General features: G+C 38.4%; 1 protein-coding gene across 4 annotated transcripts in view; it reads left to right on the top strand.

The window, feature by feature from the left end:
* The window catches only part of FNIP1 (folliculin interacting protein 1), a 130,951-nt gene that overhangs the window by 35,650 nt on the left and 71,086 nt on the right, over positions 1–24,215 (top strand). For all 4 annotated transcript variants that reach the window (XM_047778567.1, XM_047778570.1, XM_047778569.1 and 1 more), the window contains exon 2: positions 19,090–19,216. In XM_047778567.1, coding sequence (XP_047634523.1) covers positions 19,090–19,216 — 127 coding nt within the window. The remainder of the gene's footprint in view (positions 1–19,089; positions 19,217–24,215) is intronic.

The raw sequence follows: 24,215 nt of genomic DNA, 5'->3' as shown, positions 1-24,215 counted from the left end.
CCTGGAAAGAAAAAACAGCTTGCCTGAGAAGTGAGACTCAAACCCAAACTGTATAACTGTGTATATGGGTATATGCTGAGATTTATAACAGAGACTGCAAGATACAGTAAAATAAGATAAAATGATTTCTTTCTTACATAATGATAATAATAAAGTAGGTAGGTAATTCTTAACAGGTAGATAGTGCATTTGCGAGAATTCATCTAGTGATCCAAACTGGTAGGTCTGTAGGACAGCTCTGCCTTCTTTATTATGTGACTTCCCTTTCTGACTCCAAGGAGGCTGCACTAATTATTGCAGTTTCCCAGCTATCAGGAAGGGGTAAGGAGAGAGCAAGGAATAGCAAGCAGTTTGTACTTAGGAAGATGGTGTAGAGGTTTCACAGACCAGTTCTTGTAGTCAGTTAATTTGAATTTATTAATATGGCCATGCTTAGGATGCAAGGATAGCTGGGGAATGTAGTCTCTAGCTAAGTAGCCATGTGTCTCTGAAAACTCTAATAGTTCTATTTTTAAAATGAAAGGAGAAAGCAAATACTAGGGAATGTTTGGTAGTCATAACCACAGTCTGGGCTTAGTTTTCAATAAAAATGGCTGTAGAGATTTTAGGATATAATGATGAAGTCTTAATAATATCTGTTAACAATGATAGGGCGAAATGTGGGGCATTTGCTAGATAATGAGTAAGAGAGAAATTATAGGTGTGCCAAGCAACAACACTGGTGCATTAGGCCACTACGATGTTTCTCTTTTTCAGTGGAAAGACTTTATTTATTTATTTATTTATTTATTTATTTTTGCTTTTTAGGACTGCACCCGCGGCACATAGAGGTTCCCAGGCTTGGGGTTGAATCAGAGCTGTAGCTGCCAGCCTGCGCTACAGCCACAGCAACGTGGGATCTGAGCTGCATCTGTGACCTACATCACACACCACAGCTCACGGCAACGCCGGATCCTTAACCCACTGAGCGAGGCCAGGGATTGAACCAGCAAACTCATGGTTCCTAGTCGGATTTGTTAACCACTGCGCCACGATGGGAACTCCCCACTGGAAAGACTTTTTAGCTGAAAAAGCAAGATTATGGTGGGGGGATGTGGTGGGAGTGGGGATTCAGAATTGGAAAAGTGGACAGGAGAATATCTAGAAGGCTTTTTAGATGAAAAAGCAAGATTATGGTTGGGGGATATGGCAGGGATAGGGATTCAAGATTGGAAAGTGACTACGAGGATATCTAGAAGGTATGGGATCTGGGTAAGTGTAGGTGGTGATAAAAGGAGCAGTGTCAGGCTGCAGAGAGTTTATAGCTCAGCTGTAAGGCATCTGCACTAGAATGAATGAGTAACTGGAGTGACAGGGTAGGATAGAAACATTTCTTTTATAACTGAACAGAAAGATTTTTTTCTGCTTTTAAAAAAAATTAGTGTCTTTTTATTGAAGTACAGTTGATTTATAATATAATTTTAGTTTTTTGGGTAGAACATAGTGATTCAATATTTTTATAGATTACATACACTCCATTTAAAGTTGATACATAATAATTGCTGTATTTCTTTGTGTTGTATAGTATATCCACATTACTTATTTATTTTAAGCAACATCAGTAGTAGTTGGTATCTCTTATTCTCTTACCCCTATCATGCCCTTACTCCCCTTCCCTCTTTCCACTTGTAACCACCAGTTTGTTCTCTGTATCTGTGAGTCTGTTTCTGTTTTGTTAGATATATATATATTTTTTTATAGTTGCACCTGCGGCATATGGAAATTCCTGGGCCAGGTGTTGAATCTGAGTTGCACCTGAGACTTAACACTGCAGTTGCTGCAACACCGGATCCTTTAACCCACAGCACCAGGCCAGGGATTGAACCTGTGCCTCAGCAGTGACCGAGTTGCCAAAGTTGGATTCTTAACCCACTGAGCCACAGCAGGAACTTCATTTCTCCTTTTTGAGGATGTAAAGTTAGGAGGGAATGGAGTTCCCGTTGTGGCGCAGTGGTTAACTAATCCGACTAGGAACCATGAGGTTGCGGGTTCGGTCCCTGCCCTTGCTCAGTGGGTTAAGGATCCGGCATTGCCGTGAGCTGTGGTGTAGGTTGCAGACGCGGCTCAGATCCAGCGTTGCTGTGGCTCTGGCATAGGCCGGTGGCTACAGCTCCGATTCAACCCCTAGCCTGGGAATCTCCATATGCTGCGGGAGTGGCCCAAGAAATAGCAACAACAACAACAGACAAAAACACAAAAAAGACAAAAGACAAAAAAAAAAAAGTTAGGAGGGAATACCGAATGCAATACCCTCTGAAATGACTGTACCTCAGAGTAAGTATGAACAAGTAGATACTGAGATATTTTTATTTCATTCTCATTAAAAAAAAACACTAAATTCCTGTTTCATATTTTGTGTCTGATCTTGAGATAAAAAAAATTTCACCAGAGTTCATTCAAAATTAGTTTTTAATTTTGACCTATTGACAGGCTACTAAATGTCAACCATGGTGCTAGACCCTAAAATATAGCTATGCACAAGAGAAGTGTGGTCCCATCCTCACCGAGCTTATAGTCCATTAGAAATGGAGACAGTAGATAGGCAGTTAGAGCAGTAGTTTGTTAAGTTCTGGAAAGGAGGATGTACAAGGTGTCAGTTTAGAGCTGGATGCTATGGAGGCACATGGGAAGGGAACCTATTCCAGATTTAGTGTGTGGGATTAGAGCAGTGAGGAAGGCTTCTTGTGGGAAGTAACATGTAAGCTAAGATGTGACAAATGAACAAGGGTAATAGGAAGAGGACAGCAAAAAGTGTTCGAGAACAAAGAAAACTAGTGAAGAAGGTTGAATTGAAAAGTTTGCATTTGGGAGTTCCTGTCGTGGCTCAATGGTTAATGAATCTGACTAGGAACCTTGGGGTTTCAGGTTTGATCCCTGGCCTCGCTCACTGGGTTAAGGATCCGGCATTGCCGTGAGCTGTGGTGTGTGGTGTAAGTCACAGGTGAGGCTTGGATCCCAGGTTGCTGTCAGAAGTACTAAGTAGGTGAGTGACATGTCGAGATTTTTCCCACTTTGGGTATACTGTGGAGAATAAATTGGAGGAAAGCAGAAGAGGCTGGGTGACTAATTTAAGCAGTGAGATATTATGATAGCTCAGACTTGAATGTTGGCAGTGTGGTAGTGGTGGTGATCTATCTTAAGACATTTAGGAGATAGAATAAATAGGACTTGGATTTTTTGATGAGCATCTAGACGAATAGAGACTTTTGTAGGTTGATATTAGAGGAATGAAAAAAACCTTTTTATTAATTTAAATACTGGCTTTCCTTTTGTTGTTTGTTCTCCTGTTTTGGAACACTTCCTTTTTCTTCCATTGTTTTGTAGTGTTAGAGCATTTTGCTGGTTTTTGAGCTAGTGGACATCAAACTTTTCTCTGGCTGTTTGTTTTCTGTCTTCCAACTTTTCAGGGGAAAAACAGTTCATGTTCTGCCATAAGATTACGAAAGTTCTCAAGCTGCTTCATATTCCTTGGAGGAAAGGGTATCCAAAGTTGGTGAATGAAAGAAATGCTTTTTGAGATGAATGTGAAGTTTTGGAACGAGGCTAGAAATGTAGAAAAGCACAATGTGAAAGTAAAGTCTTTCTTCCTTTCTCCAGTTCCCAGTTTTATTTTCTAGGGGTCATTTCTTTTAACAGTTAATTTTGTATTTTTGTCTTGTTTCTTATTTTTCTTGAAAATGTTTAATGCACGTACAAGCATACTGATATTTTTTTCCTCCACTCTGATGGTATGCATACTGTTTTGAATCTCATTTTCTTCTTGTAATAATTACTTTGGAGTTGTTTTTGTTTTTTTTTGTTTGTTTGTTTTTGTTTTTGTTTGGTCTGTTCAGGGCTGCACCGGTGGCATATGGAGGTTCCCAGGCTAGGGGTCTAATCAGAGCTCCAGCTGCTGGCCTACACCACAGCTCACGGCAACGCTGGATCCTTAACCCACTGAGTAAGTCCAGGGATCGAACCCGCAACCTCATGGTTCCCAGTCGGATTCGTTAACCCCTGTGCCACGATGGGAACTCCTTGGAGATTGTTATATACAGCTCTGTCTTATCTTTTTAAAGGCTTACACCACTAAATGAAAGTACTGCAGTGTATTTATCAAGTTTTCTGTTGATGGGAATTTTGGTTGTTTTTGATTTTTTTCAAACTCTTTTAATACATGTAATGCTGCAGCAAACATACTTACATCTGCTTATATTAAACCCAGGTTTGTATCACAAGTCTGTCATGAATGAACCCTGAAACTTTAGATCTGTGAAGTTATTCAGTTTTATGTATGTATGCAGACTCCTAACTTAATCAAAGATGGATTTTTAAAAATAGACAAGTTCCTGGACCAGGAATTGAACCTACACCACAGCAGCAGTAGTGGTGACAGCACTGGATCATTAACCCACTGAAGCAACCAGGGAACTCAGAAACTTACAGTTACCTAAGAGGAAAAGGATTGGGGGAGGGGTAAATTAAGAGCATGGAATTAAAAGATATACGCTAGTGTAAAATAGATAAGCCACAGTTCCCATCATGGCTCAGCAGTAATGAACCCAACTAGTATCAATGAGAACACAGGTTCGGTCCCTGGGCCTCACTCAGTGGGTTAAGGATCCTGTGTGGCTGTGGCTGTGGCTGTGGCCAGCAGCTGCAGCTCTGATTTGACCCCTAGCCTGGGAACTTCAGTTGCAGCCCTAAAAAGCAAAAATAAGATAAAATAAAATAGATAAGCAACAAGCATTTACTGTATAGCTCAGGGAACTATATTAAATATCTTGTAATAATCTATAATGGAAAATAATCTGAAATATATAAGTATAAAATTTAACCTTTTTTGTTGTTGTTTGCTTTTTGCTTTTTAAGGCCACACCTGCAACATATGGAAGTTCCCAGGCTAGGAGTCAAATCTTAGGCACAGCTGCCGGCCTACCCCATAGTCTCAGCAATGCAGGATCCGAGCTGCGTCTGCGACCTACAGCACAGGTTATGGCAGTGCCAGATCCTTAACCCACTGAATGAGGCCAGGGGTCAAACCTACATCCTCATGGATACTGGTTGGGTTCGTTGCCCCTGAGCCACAGCAGGAACTCCTTAATCTTAAGTTTTTAGAGTGATTTTAGGTTCCCAGCAAAGTTGAGTGGAAGGTACAGGGATTTCCTATATCCTGTGCCTGCCACACGTGAAGAGGATTTTAGAAGTTTCTGCCTAATGAATTGTGGAGAAACTCTTGAACCGTTGTGCAGATATTTATATATCTCAAACAAATACCAGGATTATTAGCGTTAATTATAAAGTATTACAATTAAAGTTATAGCTTTTATAACTAGAACAAGAAGGCATTGTACTTGGAAGAGACACCTAGAGTAAAATGTCCATGATTCACCAAATGTTTATTAAAATCGTGATATGTGGAGTTCCCATCGTGGCACAGCATAAAATAATCCGACTAGGAACCATGAGGTTACGCATTTGGCCCCTGCCCTTGCGAAGTGAGTTAAGGATCCGGCGTTGCCATGAGCTGTGGTATGTGGTGTAGTTCACAGACGAAGCTTGGATCCTGAGTTGCTGTAGCTGTGGCATAGGCCGACAGCTGTAGCTCTGATTGGACCCCTAGGCTGGGGACCTCCATATGCCATGGGTGCGGCCCTAAAAAGCAAAAAACAAAACAAAAAAATAAAATATTTGGACTGTGATATGTGTGATACAGTTTTTTAAGTGTTCAGATAAAACACTATCTCTATGCTAATCCTGCCTTACAGGTGAGGAATCTGAGCACTAGAGAAGTTAAGACCCTTTTCTAAGATCACAGTCAGCATGTGGCAAAATTGGGATTAAAAAGTGCAAAAACCGGGAGTTCCCATCATGGCACAGTAGAAATGAATCCCATTAGGAACCATGAGGTTTTGGGTTCAATCCATGGCCTTGCTCAGTGAGTTAAGGATCTGGCGTTGCTGTGAGCTATGGTGTGGGTTGCAGATGCGGCTCGCATCTGGCATTGCTGTGGCTGTGGTTTAGGCCGGCCGCTGTAGCTCCAATTAGACCCCTAGCCTGGGAACCTCCATATGCCATGGGTGCAGCCCTAAAAAGCAAAATAAATAAATAAAATAAAATAAAATAAAGTACAAAAACCCGGTAAAGACTGTTTTTAAAGCAAGCTGAAATGTCTCTATTTCAAACTGACTAAGCAATGTAACTTGGTAGTTTCATTGAAGTTTATAAATTCACATGTGGTATTTTGTGTTATACTTGTCTGTCTGAATTCAACATAAAGTTCAGATTTGTGAGCCAGTTTTCATGTTGATCTTTCTGAGTACTGTGATCTTTAGGACCTCTTTTTAGTTGCTTGTCATTTGGGTACAACCAAAGCTTATTGTGGCTTTTAAGATTGTATGTGTGTACTTGTTTGAAATGGCAGAGTTGGGACACAGGGAAGTTGAGAAAGGAGCTGTTCTATTTTATTGTTTTTTAGATGAGCCTGAGTTCCTTATAGATGGGGATTGTTGAAGATTTGGGTTTTAGCTCATTTTGCCTGAGTATTATGCATAGGACCTACCCTTCTTAAAAGAACCCTTTAAAAAAGTGGACATTCCTAGTCTGCACCAGCTGCCAGGACAGCACTTGGTTTATAGTATAATTAGGTTGATTTTCTTTAATTATTTGTTTTTAGTAAAAGAGATAAAGGAATTGAAAAGTAGTCATAACGTGCTTCTGTAAAAATCCCAGACTGGTAAAACAAAAGAACGGGATGTCACATGTTAAATATTAGGACTGGGTAGATGGAACCTTTTGCTAAAATAGATTTTGTCATGGGCCATAGATTTCTTAAATGGTCCTGTTGCCAGGATTAAAACTTTTTGCTTTGCAGCATGGAGAGGCTTTTATTTGAGTTAAATTGAGACTTCTTGGTATGTCACCTGACAGTCTTGTGGTGTCAAATGAGTATGGTTTGTTGCTATTATTAACCTGGGTTGGCAGTTGTGCATAACTGGAGTTTTTAGGGATTTTGAAAAGTAGAATTGCTTAAGAGAAGTAGAGGTACTACTAATGGACAGCTTAAATTGGTATTTTCCAATGTTGGTAACATCAAAATCAGCCCAAATCTAGGTATAAATTTAGTGATGTAACAATTTTAATGCTGAGATTTTAGGTATACTTATTTTATGCAAAGTTGGTTAGAATTATGGTGATAAATTTACTTGTGGACTTCTTGAGAATGTTTTGAGCAAGTGGTAATCATTAGTTTAAAATCTAATTTATAAATATTACATACTGGTCCTTGGTCTATGTGTGTCTTAATTTTCTTTCTTCATTTACTGTTCTTTCTCATGTTTACATAGGAACACTCACCACAGCTTTTTGAAGAGCAATGTGCTTTTTTTGTAAGTGTATCTCACATGCATTATTTATAAGTAAAATTTAAATTAAAAAGCTGGACATTTTATTAGCTTATTGATCATAGTCGAACTGCTGAATAGTTGATGTTATTCTTTTTTTTTTTTTTTTGCTTTTTTTAGGGCCATACCTGTGGCATATGGCGGTTTCCAGGCTAGGGGTCTAATCGGAGCTACAGCTGCTGGCCTGCACCACAGCAATGCTGGATCTGAGCCGCATCTGCAACTTACATCACAACTCACGGCAATGCCAGATCCTTAACCCACTGAGCATGGCTGGGGATTGAATGCTCAACTTCAAGGTTCCTAATCAGATTTGTTTCTGCTGCGCCATGACAGGAATTCCTGATGTTATTCTTCACTTTTACTGATATGAACCTAAATTTATTTCGTAATTTTTTTTTTTTTTTGTCTTTTTGCTATTTATTGGGCCGCTCCTGCGGCATATGGAGGTTCCCAGGCTAGGGGTCGAATCGGAGCTGTAGCCACCGGCCTACGCCAGAGCCACAGCAACGCTGGATCCGAGCCGCGTCTGCGACCTACACCACAGCTCACGGCAACGCTGGATCGTTAACCCACTGAGCAAGGGCAGGGACCGAACCCGCAACCTCATGGTTCCTAGTCGGATTCGTTAACCACTGCGCCACGACGGGAACTCCTATTTGGTAATATTTTTGATGCTCTTGTAAACTTCTTAACTATGTGTCCCAACTTGAATTAAATAATTGGAATTAGTAGTGAATTTAGACTTAGGTACATTGTTTTTGTATTTTTAATAAATCTTGGAGTTCCCATCATGGCTCAGTGGTTAACGAATCCGACAGGGAACCATGAGGTTGTGGGTTCGATCCCTGGCCTCGCTTAGTGAGTTAAGGATCTGGTGTTGCCATGAGCTGTGGTGTAGGTCATAGATGTGGCCTGGATCTGGCATTGCTGTGGCTCTGGTGTAGGCCAGCGGCTACAGCTCCGATTAGACCCCTAGCCTGGGAATCTCCATGTGCCTCGGAAGCAGCCCTAGAAAAGGCAAAAAAAAACAAAAAACAAAAAACAATCTTACTATGAAAGTTTAAAAATGTTTTTCGATATATGCAGTCCAGTTGAAGAACTTGGCACTTTCCATTGTTTTAGCTCATTTAACCTTCCAGTGTTTTCACTGCAGTTTAGTAAGTTCTCGGGTATCTGGAATTAATGTCGGAAAGTTAAAAACCAGGGAGTTCCAGTTGTGGCTCATCTGGTTAAGAATCTGACTAGTATCCATAAGGATGTGGGTTTGATCCCTGGCTTGCTCTGAGGTTGCTGTGAGCTGCAGTGTGGGCTATAGATGCAGCTCAGATCTGGTGTTGCTGTGGCTCTGGCATAAGCCGGCAGTTGTAGCTCTGATTCCGCTAGCCTGGGAACTTCGATATGCTGTAGGTATGGCCCTAAAAAGAAAAAAAAAAAGTTAAAAACCATACGCATAAGTCAGGTGTATTTCAATTAGGTGTATGTGCTGCTGAAAAATACTAAAGTTATGATAGCAGATATGATACTTGGTATCTTCTTCTGGTATAGATATTTGCTATTGCTGAGGTTAAATTTCACAACGAATTCATGTTATAGATTGTCAGTTTTCCTTCTCTGAAATACTTTATGTAAAACTTTGTGCATATAATTTCATACATATTAGATTATGGGATAAGTATAAAATGGAATTGGGAATCTTAACTAATGCTTGTAATAATTTATATTTTTATCTTACTGTATTTTTGTATTACCTACTTTGATTAAATGATGGTAGTAATCCTGTAGCCAAGTAACTGATTGTACTCGTCATTGAAATATAAATGACAGTCATTAGGACTTCATTACTATTCTGGGTGTAACTGAATTTAGTATGACTGAAAGTAAACATATTAAAGATTAACTAGTCTTAATATAATGTTTAGTTTATTAAAAAGTAGTTGGAGAAAAATAATTTTTTTTTAAATAAGAAAAAGGCCTAAATTGGTTAAGTTCTTTGGAACTAAGAGTAGCAAGTAAATCATGGGATTATTTTTCTGTCTGATTAGAGAATTATAATTCCTTAGGTAGAGAAATAATCACTCTACATAAAGCCTTTACATGTAGGCTTCCAGCATTGAAATGGCACCTCCTGAAATAGCCATTCATTAATGTATTTGTTCAGCAAATTAATTGAAGTTCTATTATATTCCTTATCTCTTCCAGCTTCTCACTACCATATTCAAGGAGATACTGAAACATGAAAAGCCAAAACAAATAACTAAACTAAAATTTGTGATTAACAAGTTGTCAGTCTGGGGGGAATATCCACTATTGACAAAACTAGTGAAATATTGAAAATAAAATTGGTACAGTAACAATACCTTGTCACTCATTGATGATCCTATCTGCTTAATAAAATTAATTCTTTTAAGCCCTTCTGTTGTTTAATACCACTATATGTATATATAGTATATATATATTTGTGTATATATGTACTGTTGCCCTTTGGAGGCCCATCGTGATAGCTAAGTTTATTTTTGGTTTCTTTCCCTTCAAAGAACCAGATTTGCCTCTTTGGAAGCCATCTTGCTCTTAAGGAGAATGCATGCCATAGCCCTAATTTCGTAGCCATTAACATGTATTATAGAAATTGATACCGAATTGTGAGTTGCTGTGTCATTGTGTTGCTTTGTCAGTGTGTAAAGGGAGATGTCTAGGAGTTCCCGTCGTGGCACAGTGGTTAACGAATCTGACTAGGAACCATGAGGTTGCAGGTTCGATCCCTGGCCTTGCTCAGTGGGTTAAGGATCCGACGTTGCCGTGAGCTGTGGTATAGGTTGCAGACGTGGCTCAGATCCCAAGTTGCCATGGCTCTGGCGAAGGCCGGCAGCTACAGCTCCAAATGGACCCCTAGCCTGGAAACCTCCATATGCCGCAGGAGTGGCCCTAGAAAAGGCAAAAAGACAAAAAAAAAAAAAGCAAGATATCTATTCTGGCATGTTTATTTTCTATCAACAGCCTTTGAAGGTGTCAGATATAAAAAAAAAATACAGAGCAGATAAGCTGACATAAACTATAAATAACATCTGTGTAGAGTCTTAAAATTGTGGTTCATCTCTTAGTGGTTTTCTTACTCATGTTTAAATTAATACTATGCTGAGCACAATAACTTAATTCCGAGGAAGTTTTTTTCTGTTATATAGACAATTTTTGTGAATGGTGATAGTGTGCTTACCCCACTGTTAATGATTCGGCATAGTTAAGTCTTCAGTTAAATTTTGATAAAAAGAAGCAAGACGGGGACATCCTGTTATGGCCTAGTGGTTAATAAATCCAACTAGCATCCATGAGGACATGGGTTCGAACCCTGGCCTTGCTCAGTAGGTTAAGGATCCACCATTGCTGTGAGCTGTGGTTTAGGTTGCGGAAGTGGCCAGGATCCCGCGTGGCTGTGGCTGTGGCTGTGGCTGTGGCTGTGGCTGTAGCGTGGGCCAGCAGCTACAGCTCTGATTCGACCCTTAGCCTGGGAACCTCCATATGCCATGGGTGCGGCACTAAAAAGACAAAAAATCAAACAAAAAAAAGAAGCAAGATGATGAAGCAGAAAATATGGTGGATTAGATATCAGAAGATTTAAGTTCCAGTATAATAAGGGATCATTCTGAAGCCTTTGACTTTCTATGTCTTAACTATTCTAAATAGAGCTGCTGTGAACATTGGAGTGCATGTGTCTTTTCAAATTAGAGTTTTTGAGGGCTTTTTTCTTGGATATATATATACCCAGGAATGGGATTGTTGGGTCATATGGTTGCTCTGTTTTTAGCTTTTTTAAGAACCTCTGTCATGTTTTCCATAGTGACTGTACCAGTTGACATTGCCACCAGCAGTATACAAGAGTTCCCTTTTCTCCACTTCTCCACACCCTCTCCAGAATTTATTTTTGTAGACTTTTTTTTTTTTTTTTTTTTGAGGCACCTTTAGCATATGGAAGTTCTCTGGCTAGGAAATGAACCCATACCACAGCAGTAACATCGGCTCCTTAATCCATTGTGCTGTGTGGGAATTTCCTTTGTAGGCCTTTTGATGATAGATATTCTGACTGGTGTTAGGCGATACCTCACCACATCATTGTGGTGATGGTTGCACGACTCTGTGAAAGCGAAGCCAGGGGTCGAACCTGTATTCTCATGGATACTAGTCGGGTTCGTTACCACTGAGCCACGATGGAACATCCTCAACTCCTCTTTCTTTTGAAAAATAAGTAAATGTAGGGTGATTATTATCATTCAAGATTATTTGCCTATTACAGTTCCCACTGTGGTGCAGTGGGATCAGTGGCATCTCTGCAGCACCAGGATGCAGGTTTGATCCGTGGCACAGTGGGTTAAAGAATCTGGTGTTGCTGCAGTTGTGTCATAGGTTGCAACTGTGGTTCAGATCTGATCCCTGGCCAGGGAACTCCATATGCTGTAGGGTAGCCAAAAAAAAAAAAAAGAAAAAGAAAAAAAGAAATTATTTCCCTAATAAAGGAGTCACTTTGGAGTTACTTTGTGTTGTTTAATGTCATAGTCTTCTAGTTAATTTCAAATAGAATTAATTTGTCAGGCAACTTTTTCATAATAAATCTATTTATTTGGTAATAGATCTTTGCATTCTGTAGTTCATTAGCATTGCCTAAGATGCTGTGCCCTAACTTGTTTAGGATCTTAATCTAGCATTTCTTTCTGGTTACTTTTAGACTCTCTCTGATTCCTTCTAATCAGTTTGGAAATATATACCCTTAGGTATATGTTTTTTCCTTTAAATAGATAGATAGATACATACATACACACACACACATACATATAGTAACATACATACTATATGTATATAAAACACATGTGCATGTGTCTTTTCAAATTTTTTTCCTTTAAGAAACAGCCTTTTTGTAGCCTCCTACTTATCTGGAATGACCATAGATCTTGGTTGCCCAAGATAATCTGTTTTCTTTTGTGTGTTTAGGGCCTCCTTTTACTTTCAAGAATTCTCAGCTTAGATGGTCATTTTTATGGTCACATTATTTCTGACCTATAAAGGGGAAACCTTTCCAAATGGTATATATTTATCATCTTACTTACTCAGCTTGCCTGCTTCAATCAGTTGCTGTTGCTGCATAACTCCCCCCGCCCCTACCTCGCTATTGAAATGGTTCTTGGAAGAGTACCAAAGGCCACCAAATTCTAAGTTCCATGGACATTTAGAGTCTTTATAAAATTTTTGGCTTTTCTACAGCCTTTGGTACTGTGCACTGTTCTTTGCTTCATCATCTTCCTTGACTTTTGAAATACTTTACCATGGGTTTTCTTTTTTCTCTCTGGTGATCTGTCTTTACTGATCTTCCTGACTTCTCTACTCTCTGTCTTTAAAATATTGCTTTGTCTTAAAATTCTAGTTTATTGATCCTTCACTTTCTTTTCTCTTTTTGCTTTTTAGGGCCATATCGGCGGCATATGGAGGTTCCCAGGCCAGGGGTCTAACCTGCAACCTCATGGTTCCTAGTGGGATTCGTTTCCACTGCACAATGTTGGGAACTCCTCTTTTCTGTTTTCGATTAATGTGTTCTGCCTGAATAATTTCACTACCAACTATATGTCAGTAACTCCTTTGTCTCAAACTCTAGTCTAAGCCTCTCTCCTGAACTCCAGAGCATTTTTTCATAAGATTATCAGAGATCTTTTTGCAGCTGTTTCGCAGGCCCCTTGAACTTAATCAATAAACACCCCTATTCCAAACTTAACTTTCCTCCTGTGTTTTCTACCTCTCTGTTTTCATCAAATCTGAAGCCTTAGTTAGGCATCCTCCTCCCTCATTCCCCCTGTCCAGTTTCCCGGTCCTTTCTCTGTCTCCTAAAGAACTTCTAGCTCTATCCCTTTCTCCCTTCAGCACTGTTCTTATTTCAGGTTAGAACATTATTCTTAGCTCCATACCTCTCTCTCTAGTCACTTCTCTAAGTTTCTGTCAGTGTGACTGTCTAAATACACAGATGATCTTATTATCCATCATTTAACACCCCTGTTTACTCATTGCCTAAATAATTAAGTTCTTAGGTGTTTGTGTGAAATGGTTCTCAGCGTTCATCTGGCATCAGCCTGTTTTTATAGCTCTTGTTTCACAGTACACTGCAGAGCTAGGGTCACTAAGAATTATATAGCACATGCAGTTTTCCTCTTTCATGGAAGAGGGTGCCCTTCTTGCTAAATTGAAGCCAGTACAAGCTTTAAGTACTTAACCAGTAGTACAGAGCAGTGGTTGTGATCCTGAACTCCAAAGACACACTGTTTGGAATCTAAACCTGAATTTACCATTTACCATGTATTTAGCTACGTTATTTTAGGCTGGTTGTTTATCTCTCTATGCCTTAATTTTCTTACCTGTAAATCAGGAATAGAGTTGTTGTGAAAATGAATTGATGTTACGAAGAGTCAATGAATTAACATGTGTAATGCCCTTGGAACAGTACTTGACACACAGTAAATAATATGTTAGCTATTATTTATTATTCATTGTGTATCATTTATTATTTTTCCTCAGCGATTCATACTTTACCTCCCTATGCAGACCTCTTACCTACATTATAAATTTGTCTCAGTCATAGACTGTATCACAGTGGTAAAATTATTTATCTATCTTCCTGTTAGACTGTGAGCCTTTTCATGGTGTAGTCATAATTTGATTAATTTTGAGAAAATGTATACACCTGTTTAACTACAACCCCAATAAATGTATAGAACATTTCAGTCACTCCACAGAGTTCCTTCATATACCTTTCTAGTCCGTTCCCTTTGTCACCATGATTAGTTTTACCTGGTCTAGAACTCCACATAAATAGAATGACCAATATGTATGCTTTTGTATCTGGATTTTTTCACTCAGCATCATTTCAGAGTTCATCTGTGTTAAGACTAGTAATTCATTCCTTGTTATTTCTTGATAGTATTTCATTGGAAGAATGTATCATAGCTTGTTTATTCAGTCTCCCATTGATGGTCATTTGGGGGTGTTCCTAATTTTTTGCTATTAGGAGTAAAGCTATGAAAGTTTTCTTGGGGGCATGCACCCCGCAGCATGCAGAAGTTCCTGGGCCAGGGGATGGAACCTGTCCTGCAGCGGCAGCCTTTGCCACAGCTTTGGCAATGCCAGGTCCTTAACTTGCTGCACCACAGGGGAACTTCCTCTGTGAAAGCCTTTGAACATGTATTTTCATTTCTGCTGGGTAAGTATCTATGAAAAAATTGCTGGGTCATAGCTGCCAAGTAATTTTCACTCTTATCAGTAATGTATAAGAGTTCTGGAGTTCCCGTAGTAGCGCAGTGGTTAACGAATCCAACTAGGAACCCTGAGGTTGCGGGTTCGGTCCCTGCCCTTGCTCAGTGGGTTAACGATCCGGCGTTGCCGTGAGCTGTGGTGTAGGTCTGCAGATGCGGCTCGGATCCCGCGTTGCTCTGGCTCTGGCGTAGGCCGGTGGCTACAGCTCCAATTCAACCCCTAGCCTGGGAACCTCCATATGCCGCGGGAGCGGCCCAAGAAATAGCAAAAAAAGACCACCAAAAAAAAAAAATTCTTAAGTGTTTCGTAGTTTTACCAACAATTAGTGTTATTAGTCCTTTTAATTTAGACATTTTAATGGTGTGGAAGAGTTTTAATTTGCATTTCTCTGATGATTATTACTGTTAGCATCTCTTCTATGTGCTTTCGTTCATTCATCATTCATAGATCTTATGTTTCAGTATCCACATCTTTCACCCATTTTCAAAACTGGACAAGTTTTTCATCTTGTTGCTTTATAGGAGCTCCCTATATGGGCTGTTTACAAGTCCTTTGTTGTTTATATACATCGCAGATATTTTCTTCCAGATTATGACTGGCTTTTTTTTTAAAAAAAAATTGGTTTTTTATGTGCTAGTTTTAAATTTTGATGAAGTCCAATTTATCATTTTTTCCTTTATGCTCAGTAACTTGTGTTTATTAAGAAATCTTTGTGCCCAACAATTATGTAGATAACTCTATGTTTCTTTCTAGAAGCTTTATAATTTTAGCTTTTACGTATAGTCTTATTTTGAGTTAACAGAGAATACTTTACAAATGTTTAGATAAGTTCAGGAGAAAAGCATTCTTTTTTTTTTTTTTTTTTTTTTTTTTTTGCTATTTCTAGGGCCGCTCCCACGGCATATGGAGGTTCCCAGGCTATGGTTCTAATTGGAGCTGTAGCTGCCGGCCTGCACCACAGCCACAGCAACTCGGGATCTGAGCCAAGTCTGCAACCTACACCATAGCTCACAGCAACGCCGGATCGTTAACCCACTGAGCAAGGCCAGGGATCACACCCACAACCTCATGGTTCCTAGTCGGATACGTTAACCACTGAGCCACGACGGGAACTCCCCGGGGAGAAAAGTATTCTAACTTGTTAGTTATTGAGATAAATTTCACATTCCATAAAATTTACCTGTTCACAGTGCGGTTATTTTTAGTATAGTCACCAAGTTATGGGACCATCACTACTATCTAATTCCAGAACATTTACCATCCCAGATGTTTATGAAGTAAGTCAAAGAAAGACAAATACTGAATGATATCACTTTTATATATGAAATCTAAAAAATAAAGCATAATAGTGAATCTAACAAAAAAGAAACAAACTCACAGATGCAGAGAACAAACTAGTGGTTTCCAGTGGGGAAAAGGAAAGAGGAAGGGGCAAGGTAGGCGGTGGGTGACTATTTTCTCTAACTAGCTTAGATTCCACTGTCTGTCATTCCAGCTATACTCCTGTCAGTCTTCTCACCTGTGTCCATGGCCATTTGTCCCATCTACCCATCAAAATCGTTACCTTGGTTCAGTCTGATCCAAATCCAACTGTGTAGATTGTGGCTGGTATTTATTCATAGCCTTTAACCACATGTAGACTAACAGAATTTCCAAGAAATTTTGTTTCCTAGCCAGCATATTTTCTTATCCCAAGATCACTGCTCTCTTTTTACTCTCTATACTGGTCCCACATTTTACAACCTATCCTTTATTTTCTTTCACCTTCTTTACAAAGAAAATAGAGCTCTTCGATATGAATCCCCTCATTCTTACCTTCACATCTATGAATCTTTCTGTGCCCATGTCTGTCTTTGCTTCCTTTCTTTTTATCAAAGTGCAGGGGTTGTCTTTTCTTCTGAGGCTAACCCTTTTGTTGTACTCTATTTTCTTTCCTCATCCATTTCCTTAGAGACCTTACTTGACCAGTCACTATCTCCCTTCCCCTTCGCATTCTTTTTCATCAATGGTAAACCTGTTCAGGTGTTTGAATAACAACATAGCTGTCACACTTCTTTATGATTCCCTTTTCTTTTTCCTTGACAGTTGTCTTAAACACACTGTGTTCTTTATTCCCATTCACCCTTAATCTGCTATCTGACCCCTATACTCTGTTCTTAGAAGTGTCCTTGCCATGGTCACCAATGACTTCTTTGTATCTAAAGCTAGGGAATACTTTTTAGTAACAGCCATGGTATTTCTTCTTCCTCTCTAAAGTGCTTGTCCTTCTTGGTGTCCATAAGACCTCCTTCCTGCTTTTCCTTCTCTGTCAGTCTGTTTCGTATAGTTTCTTTTGCATAACATCAGAATACAATTTAGTAAAAGGAGTGCAGTGGAATGCAAATCATTGTATCTAAGGATGAATCTGGTTTAGCCTGAATCTCTGGGGTAAGTCTTTTATTAATTTGTAGGCGTTTGCTGAGGATTAGATAGAAGAAAACTAAAAATATATTTTATGTTAAGAATTTGGGGAAAAAAAAGAATTTGAGATGAAGATGTTTCATGTTGCCAGATTTTTTTTTTTTAAACATGCATTGGCGGGGTTATGGTTAAGGTTCTCTTAAGGAAATGAAGGTAGGCAATCAAGAGCTGTGACTGATGATTTGTGAGAAATTGACCATTCAGCCTAACTGATGACAAACAGTTCCTGGGATGACAGTTCACCTCTTTCTTGGCAGCTATCCCATAAGTTGTATTGTGTTCAGTTCACCAGGTTAGTATCTGTAACATACAATTCATTGTTTTCGCTCTTTCTTTCTCCTCCTCATCTCACTTATTACTCCCTTAATGTTTTTAATTGAAATATAGTATATGTATAAAATTACATAAAACAAATCCAGTGGCCTCTTTCTTTCTTTCCCTTTCTTTCTTTCTTTCTTTCTTTCTTTCTTTCTTTCTTTCTTTCTTTCTTTCTTTCTTTCGTACTGCAGAGTGAGTATCTGTGTAAGCATTATCTAGTCAAATAAGAGAACTTAGTACCCTAATCCTCCTGGGAAGTCTGTTCCTGGTTAATCCCCCACCATCCCTCACCTATCTCTCAGAGATAATCACTCTCAAAACTCTTTTTTTCTGTTTTGAGTTGTTTTGTTTCATTTTATTTTGTCTATTTATTTTTCTTTTGGTCAATTTTTTTTTTCTTTTATGACCACACCTGTGGCATATGGAAGTTCCCAGGCTAGGGTTCACATTGGAGCTGCAGCTGTAGGCCTACACCACAGTCACAGCAACATCAGATCCAAGTCACATCTGTGACCTGTGGTGTAGCTTGTGGCAACACTGGATCCTTAACCTGCTGAGCAAGGCCACCAATTGAACCTATATCCTCATGGACACTAGGTTGGGTTCTTAACCCATTGAGCCTCAACGGGAATTCCTCTCCAGACTTTTGAAGCCATCATTTCCTTCATTTTCCTTATAGTTTTTAAAACTAAGTATGCATCCCTTGATAAAACTTGCTTTACCAGATTTAAACCTTTCTATAAATGGCAAAATATAGTAACTGTTTGTATGTGTATCATTGTCTGATTTCTTTTGCTCAGTGTCCATCTGTGGTTTTGCCTGTAGCTGAAGTTCATTTATTATGTTTGTTGTGCAGTGTTTCATAGGGTGAATATACTGTATTTACCCATTTTGTTGGTAAATATGTGAATTGTTTCCAGTTTTCAACTACCATAAACTATGCTGCTATAAACATTCTTGTATAATGGCATACTTTTCTGGATTGGAATGCCCTGGGTCAACTTCATTATTAGTAGATTTTATCTAATTATAGTGTATATATTTAAAAACCCATTTTCCACAAAAAATCCCATTCTCTAAAGAGATTATGCCAGTTTTTACTCACACCAACTATGTGTTAGGAATTTCTATCCTATTTGGTCATTCATTACTTTTTTTACTTGTTTTTATTTTATATTAATTAGCTACTATTATTTTAAACTGAAAACTTTTTGTTTACATTTTCATATTAAAGAAACAGTAACAAAACTATTTAAAAATTGGGTTAACCTTATTCCATCTGGGTCCAAGCCATGAAATTAGTATGTATTTTTATTATATTAAATGTACTTACATATTTCTATTAGATATTTTTAGATTCATGAATATGAATATAAACGTATTTTGTGCACATTGAATGATACTTGTCACAATTTTTATTCTTCTTTATGTAAAATGTCATAGCTATGTAAATTTTCAGCCCTGAACTAAATGGTGGTATTTTATATAAAGGTCTATGTAATCTTGAATGGTAATACAACTCTGAGTTTTATTATATAAGTTTTATTTCTGGGCGTTTATGTGGAATGTTTAAGTAATTCTCATGAATCTTTATTTTTCTTTAAAGTTGGCCTTTGCCAGAGTTTGATCCAAGCCAAATTCGACTGATTGTATATCAAGACTGTGAAAGACGAGGGAGAAATGTCTTGTTTGACTCCAGTGTTAAGAGAAAAAATGAGGACATATCAGTATCGGTGAGCATCATTATTGATTTGGTTCAAATTTAATATTGAATATTTTAATTTAAGAAATGAGTAAGATTTCAGTTATGGTACTTTTATTTTTTAGTATAAAACATCTTTACCATGTTTTTAAAATTTAGATCATTGATTTTGAGGACTTTTAATGGAAAAAATACTTGCCTTATTTGCATCTGGTGTAGTAACTGAGAATATTGTAGTTTGACATTTATTTGCTTATATAAGTATATTATGAGATATGATTAGAGGTATAGGGATTCCTTTTTTTTTACATTTCTGGTCTTACTGAAATTTGTTTATTTTTTGCCCCTTTTTTTTTTTTTTTAAAGGGCTACATGTATAGCATATAGAAGTTTTCAGGCTAACGGTTGAATTGGAACTGCAGCTGCAGGCCTGTGCCACAGCCACACCAAATCTGAGCCGTGTCTGTGACTTACACCACAGCTCATGGCAATGGTGGATCCTTAACCCACTGAGGGAGGCCAGGGATCAAACCTGTGTTCTCACGGATGCTAGTCAGATTCGTTTCTGCTGAGCCACAATAGGACCTCTGCTACAGGGATTCTTAAAGAGGATCTGATACAAATCTCTCATCTTATAATTGTGGAAAGTGTGACCTAGAGAGGGAAATTATTTGTCTCAAGGTACAAAGCAAATTAAATTGCCAGCCCTTAGTCCATTGTGTTTTTCCCCCTACTATACAGCAGAAGCAAGAGCATCTATTTTGTTGACTTTGAACAGCATGCTTTGAAATATTTTTTGACTAGTTTAACGGTAGTACAGGGCCTTTAACTTGTCCAAGAAAACCAAAGTAATTGCTGTTGTCTTTGCTGCTGCTACTTCTGTTACACTTTCAGGCCTAAATATTCTCACTCCCCTCCATCTATAATTTGGAGATGGAAGCCTGGAATTATGTTTGGCTCAGTGGCTTAAGAACCCAGCTAGTCTCCGGGAGGATGTGGGTTCAATCCCTGGCCTTGCTCAGTGGGTTGAGGGTCTTGCATTGCTGCAAGCTGTGGTGCAGGTCCCCGATGTGGCTCGGATTCCACGTTGCTATGGCTGTGGCATAGGTCTTTCGCTGCAGCTCCTATTTGACCCCTAGCCTGGGAACTTCCATATGCCACAGGTGCTTCTTCAAAAATAAAAAAATAGAAAATTGATATATTGGACGTGGTCTGTTGTCTTATTTACGCTAGCATCCTCATCATCTACTATAGTGTCATATAATAAGTACTTGTCTAATTTTTTAGCTAATTTGATTGTCAGCTTTTATGATGTTCTTCTGATTGGTAACACATTTCTTAGTTTTTTTGGAGATTGTGTCTTGTTTATAGGTTTCTTAGCCATTCTCTGGACACTTTTTTCAACCTGACAAAAAAATTTGCAAAATTTTCCTAACGCACTATTTATTTGTGCAAATAACTAAGTATCTATACAGCACTAGGCATTTGGAGATTCAGCAGTCTCTGCCCTCTTGGTGCCTGCGGTTAGGTATTCATGGGGAGGCAGATGTTAAGCAAATAAATAAAGAATACCAGATTGTGATTGGGTACTATGAAAGAAACACAGTGTTATGAGATTTCACAGGAAGGAACTTATTTTTCAGCATTTTGGGTGAAGGGGTGTTAAGGATGTTCTCACTGAGGAAGTGATATTTCAAACTGAAATCTGCAGAAACTGAAGCATGGTATGGGGATGAATTTTCCTCTTAGTAGCACTAGAAAATGCAGTCTGCAGAGTGACTTTGAGGAGCTTAGTGAATTGAAGAATTTGAAAGAAGGCCAGTCTGGCTAGAATGACAGTAAGGTAGTATGTAGAGTAGCTTGAGATGAAATTGGAGAAAGAGCAGGAGGCAGATTATTTAGGGCTTTATAGGTATCTGGGTTAGAAATTTAGATTATATTCTAAATGCAAAGGGAAGCTGTTGAAGGCATCTCGTTAACATTTCAAAAAATCATGTTGATGGAGAGTCCAGAAATAAACTCACATAGGATAGGACAGTCTCTTCAATAAATGATACAGGAAAAACTGGGCAGTTACATGTAAAAGAACTGGACCACTCTTTAACATCATTCAGAAAAACTAACTAAAAATGGATTAAAGATTTCAGTGTAATACCTGAAACCATAAAAATCCTGGAAGAAAACAGTCAGCTCCTTGACATTGGTCTTAGCAGTGATTTTTTGGATTTGAGATCAAAACCAAAAGCAACAAAAGCAAAAATCAACAAGTGAGACTACATCAAACTTGAAGCTTCTGTACAGCGAAAGAAACCATCAACAAAGTGAAAAGGCAGTCTACAAAATGGGAAAAAATGTGTGCAAATCGTGTTTCTGATAAAGGATTAGTAGCCAAAATACATGTAAGAATAACTCATACCAATCAATAGCAAAACAAAACAAAACATTCTAATTGAAAAGTATGTAGAGGATCTGAATGGACGTTTTCCCAAGAAAACATGTAGATAGACAACAGATACATTAAAAGATGTTCAGCAGTTCCTGCCGTATGTGGTGCACTGGGTTAAGAATCCGACTACAGTGGCTCAGGTTGCTGTGGAGGTGTGGGTTCGATCCCTAGCCCTGCACAGTGGGTTAAAGGATCCAATGTTGTTACACCTGTGACATAGTTCTCATATGTAGCTCAGATTCAGTCCCTGGCTTGGGAACTTTAATATGTTGAGGGTGTGGGTGTTAAAGAAAGAGAAAGAGAGAGATGTTGATACTCATAAATAGAACAGATAGGTGCTTGCCAGAGGTGGGATGTGGAGAGTGGGAACGATGGGTAAAGGGGGTCAAAAGGAATAAACATTCAGTTATAAAATAAGTAAGTCATGGGATGTAATGTACATCATAATCAATATAGTTAATTTTACCGTATTGTATATTTGAAGGTTGCTGAAAGAATAGATCTGAAAAGGTCTCATAAGAAGATAAGTTTCAAGTGTGTGTAGTGATGGATGATTGACATACTGTGGACATCATTGTACAATATATACAAATACCAAATTATTTTGTTTTACATCTGAAACTAATATAATGCAGTATGTCAGTTACCTGTCACTTTTTTAAAATATAGCGAGAAAATTATTTTGAGTGTTATATAAAGAATGGTTGGAAATGAGGGGCTGAGGGAGGGAGAAGGAAGTGTTGAATGAATTCCTTGTTTTGGTTTGAATAGCTGAGTAGTGAAAATGCTTAAGAGTCATAGAATTATAGATGGTTAGGCAGACATGTGAAATCTCAGGCTAGCTGCAAATTGTCTCAGTAGAGCTTGGCTAAGACCGACAGGTTGCTGATCATTGATTAAGCAGTACTCTCTTGATCCCCCCCCCCCCCCCTGCTTTTTAGGGCTGTACTGGCAGCATATGGAAGTTCCCAGGCTAGGGGTCGAATCCAAGCTGCCCGCCACAGCCACAGTAATGCCAGATCCTTAACCCACTGAGTGGGTCCAGGGATCAAACCCCTTGATTATTTTTTAGCAAATATTTAAAGAAGTTTTTTGTGCTTGATAATATTCCATTGAATTGCAATATATGACCTCTCCATTACTATTTGTCTTGATTAATCCTTTTCATTGTGTGTTTCTTTAGCATTCTTCCCTTTTGTCTTAGAGTCCTGTGAGTCTCGACTCATTCTTTCTTAAACTCTTACTGCCTACCTTCTCTGAATTGATGCTTCATTAGTCTTCTTTCCTTCTTATGTTTCCCTCTTCCTTCTCAGTTAGTTCTTTCCTTTGACTGCAAATCAGTTAGTTTTTTTTCCTTTGCCTGCAAAGGCTTCATGAAGCCTCTTTATCCAACACCAACAAAATAATTGTCCTTTTACTTTCTCCTCTATGCGTATGTCCTTCTGTTTTTTTTTTCTGTGTGTCTCTTTTTTGTCCTGTTTTCTTTCTTAGTGTTTGTTGGTGTCTCTTAGTCTCTCTGCTTCACTATCTCTCAGGCTCTACTCAGTGTCTCATCTCAATCTCTTCTTTCTATCTTTTGGTCTCTCCTCAATGTCTCCTCTTTGTTCTTTGTTTCTCTTAGTCTCATCTCTGTGCCCCTGTGTCTCAGTAGTAAACTGTATGCTGGCTCTGATCTCATACTATCCACTCATTCCTCAGTCTTCTGAAAGTTTTCTATAAACCTGCTACTTTTTCAGATTCTTCTCAAGACTCTTCAGTGACTAGAAATCAAACAGCCTTCCAGTTTCACTTCTTCTATGTGTCCTCATCTTTTCCCTAAATGAAGAGTTACCCTCTTTTAAGGCTTCTTTTATAACAACTTTATGAATCCTTTCTGATTTCTACTTTCCTAAAGTAGTTTAAAATCATGGGGGTTTTGTATAGGCAAAAAAGGACCGTGTGATGTAACTGATAAATTTAAACTTCTTATGTGATGTTTTCGGTCCACACAGAATTGATGAGATAGTTAAGGCATTAGCAGTTTCCTGAATATTGTCTTATAGAGATGAAATAAAATTATACTAATCGACGGATAGCTTCCTCAGAACATACATTTTCCAGGTCTAGTATATTCTGGGAAAAAATGACTTATTTATTAACTTTCAGTGATTTTAATCAAGAAATTTCTTTTAAAAGTTTATTTTTTTTACATTTGATATTCACACCTTATTCATTGTTTAGGTGAAATGTAAAAATTATTGAGATGTAGTTTCTCTGAACCCTAATATAGCCACATGGATTAAGTGTGATTTGTTCATATGATACTATCTCTATCCTGGACATTGTTTTTGTGTCAGCAATAATCCAGTGCTTTTTTATGTGTTCCCAGTGAAAATACATTGTCATTCACCTGTTTCAGCCTTCATTGACTATAATATAGGAAAAAGTTGTACATTAGCAGATTCACATAACTTTGGAAGGTGAATATAAATTTTAATATGTCAGAGTCTTGTACACTCTGAAGCATTGTACATGTGCCAGTAGTTGAATCTTTGTGTATGTGTGTGTGTGTTTGCTTTTCAGGGCCGTAGTTGTGGCATATGGA

Source organism: Phacochoerus africanus, chromosome 4 (assembly GCF_016906955.1).
Source record: "Phacochoerus africanus isolate WHEZ1 chromosome 4, ROS_Pafr_v1, whole genome shotgun sequence".
NCBI classification, from domain to species: Eukaryota; Metazoa; Chordata; class Mammalia; order Artiodactyla; family Suidae; genus Phacochoerus; species Phacochoerus africanus.
The sequence above is the reverse complement of the archived record's forward strand: the minus strand, read 5'-3'. Positions and strand labels throughout refer to the sequence as shown.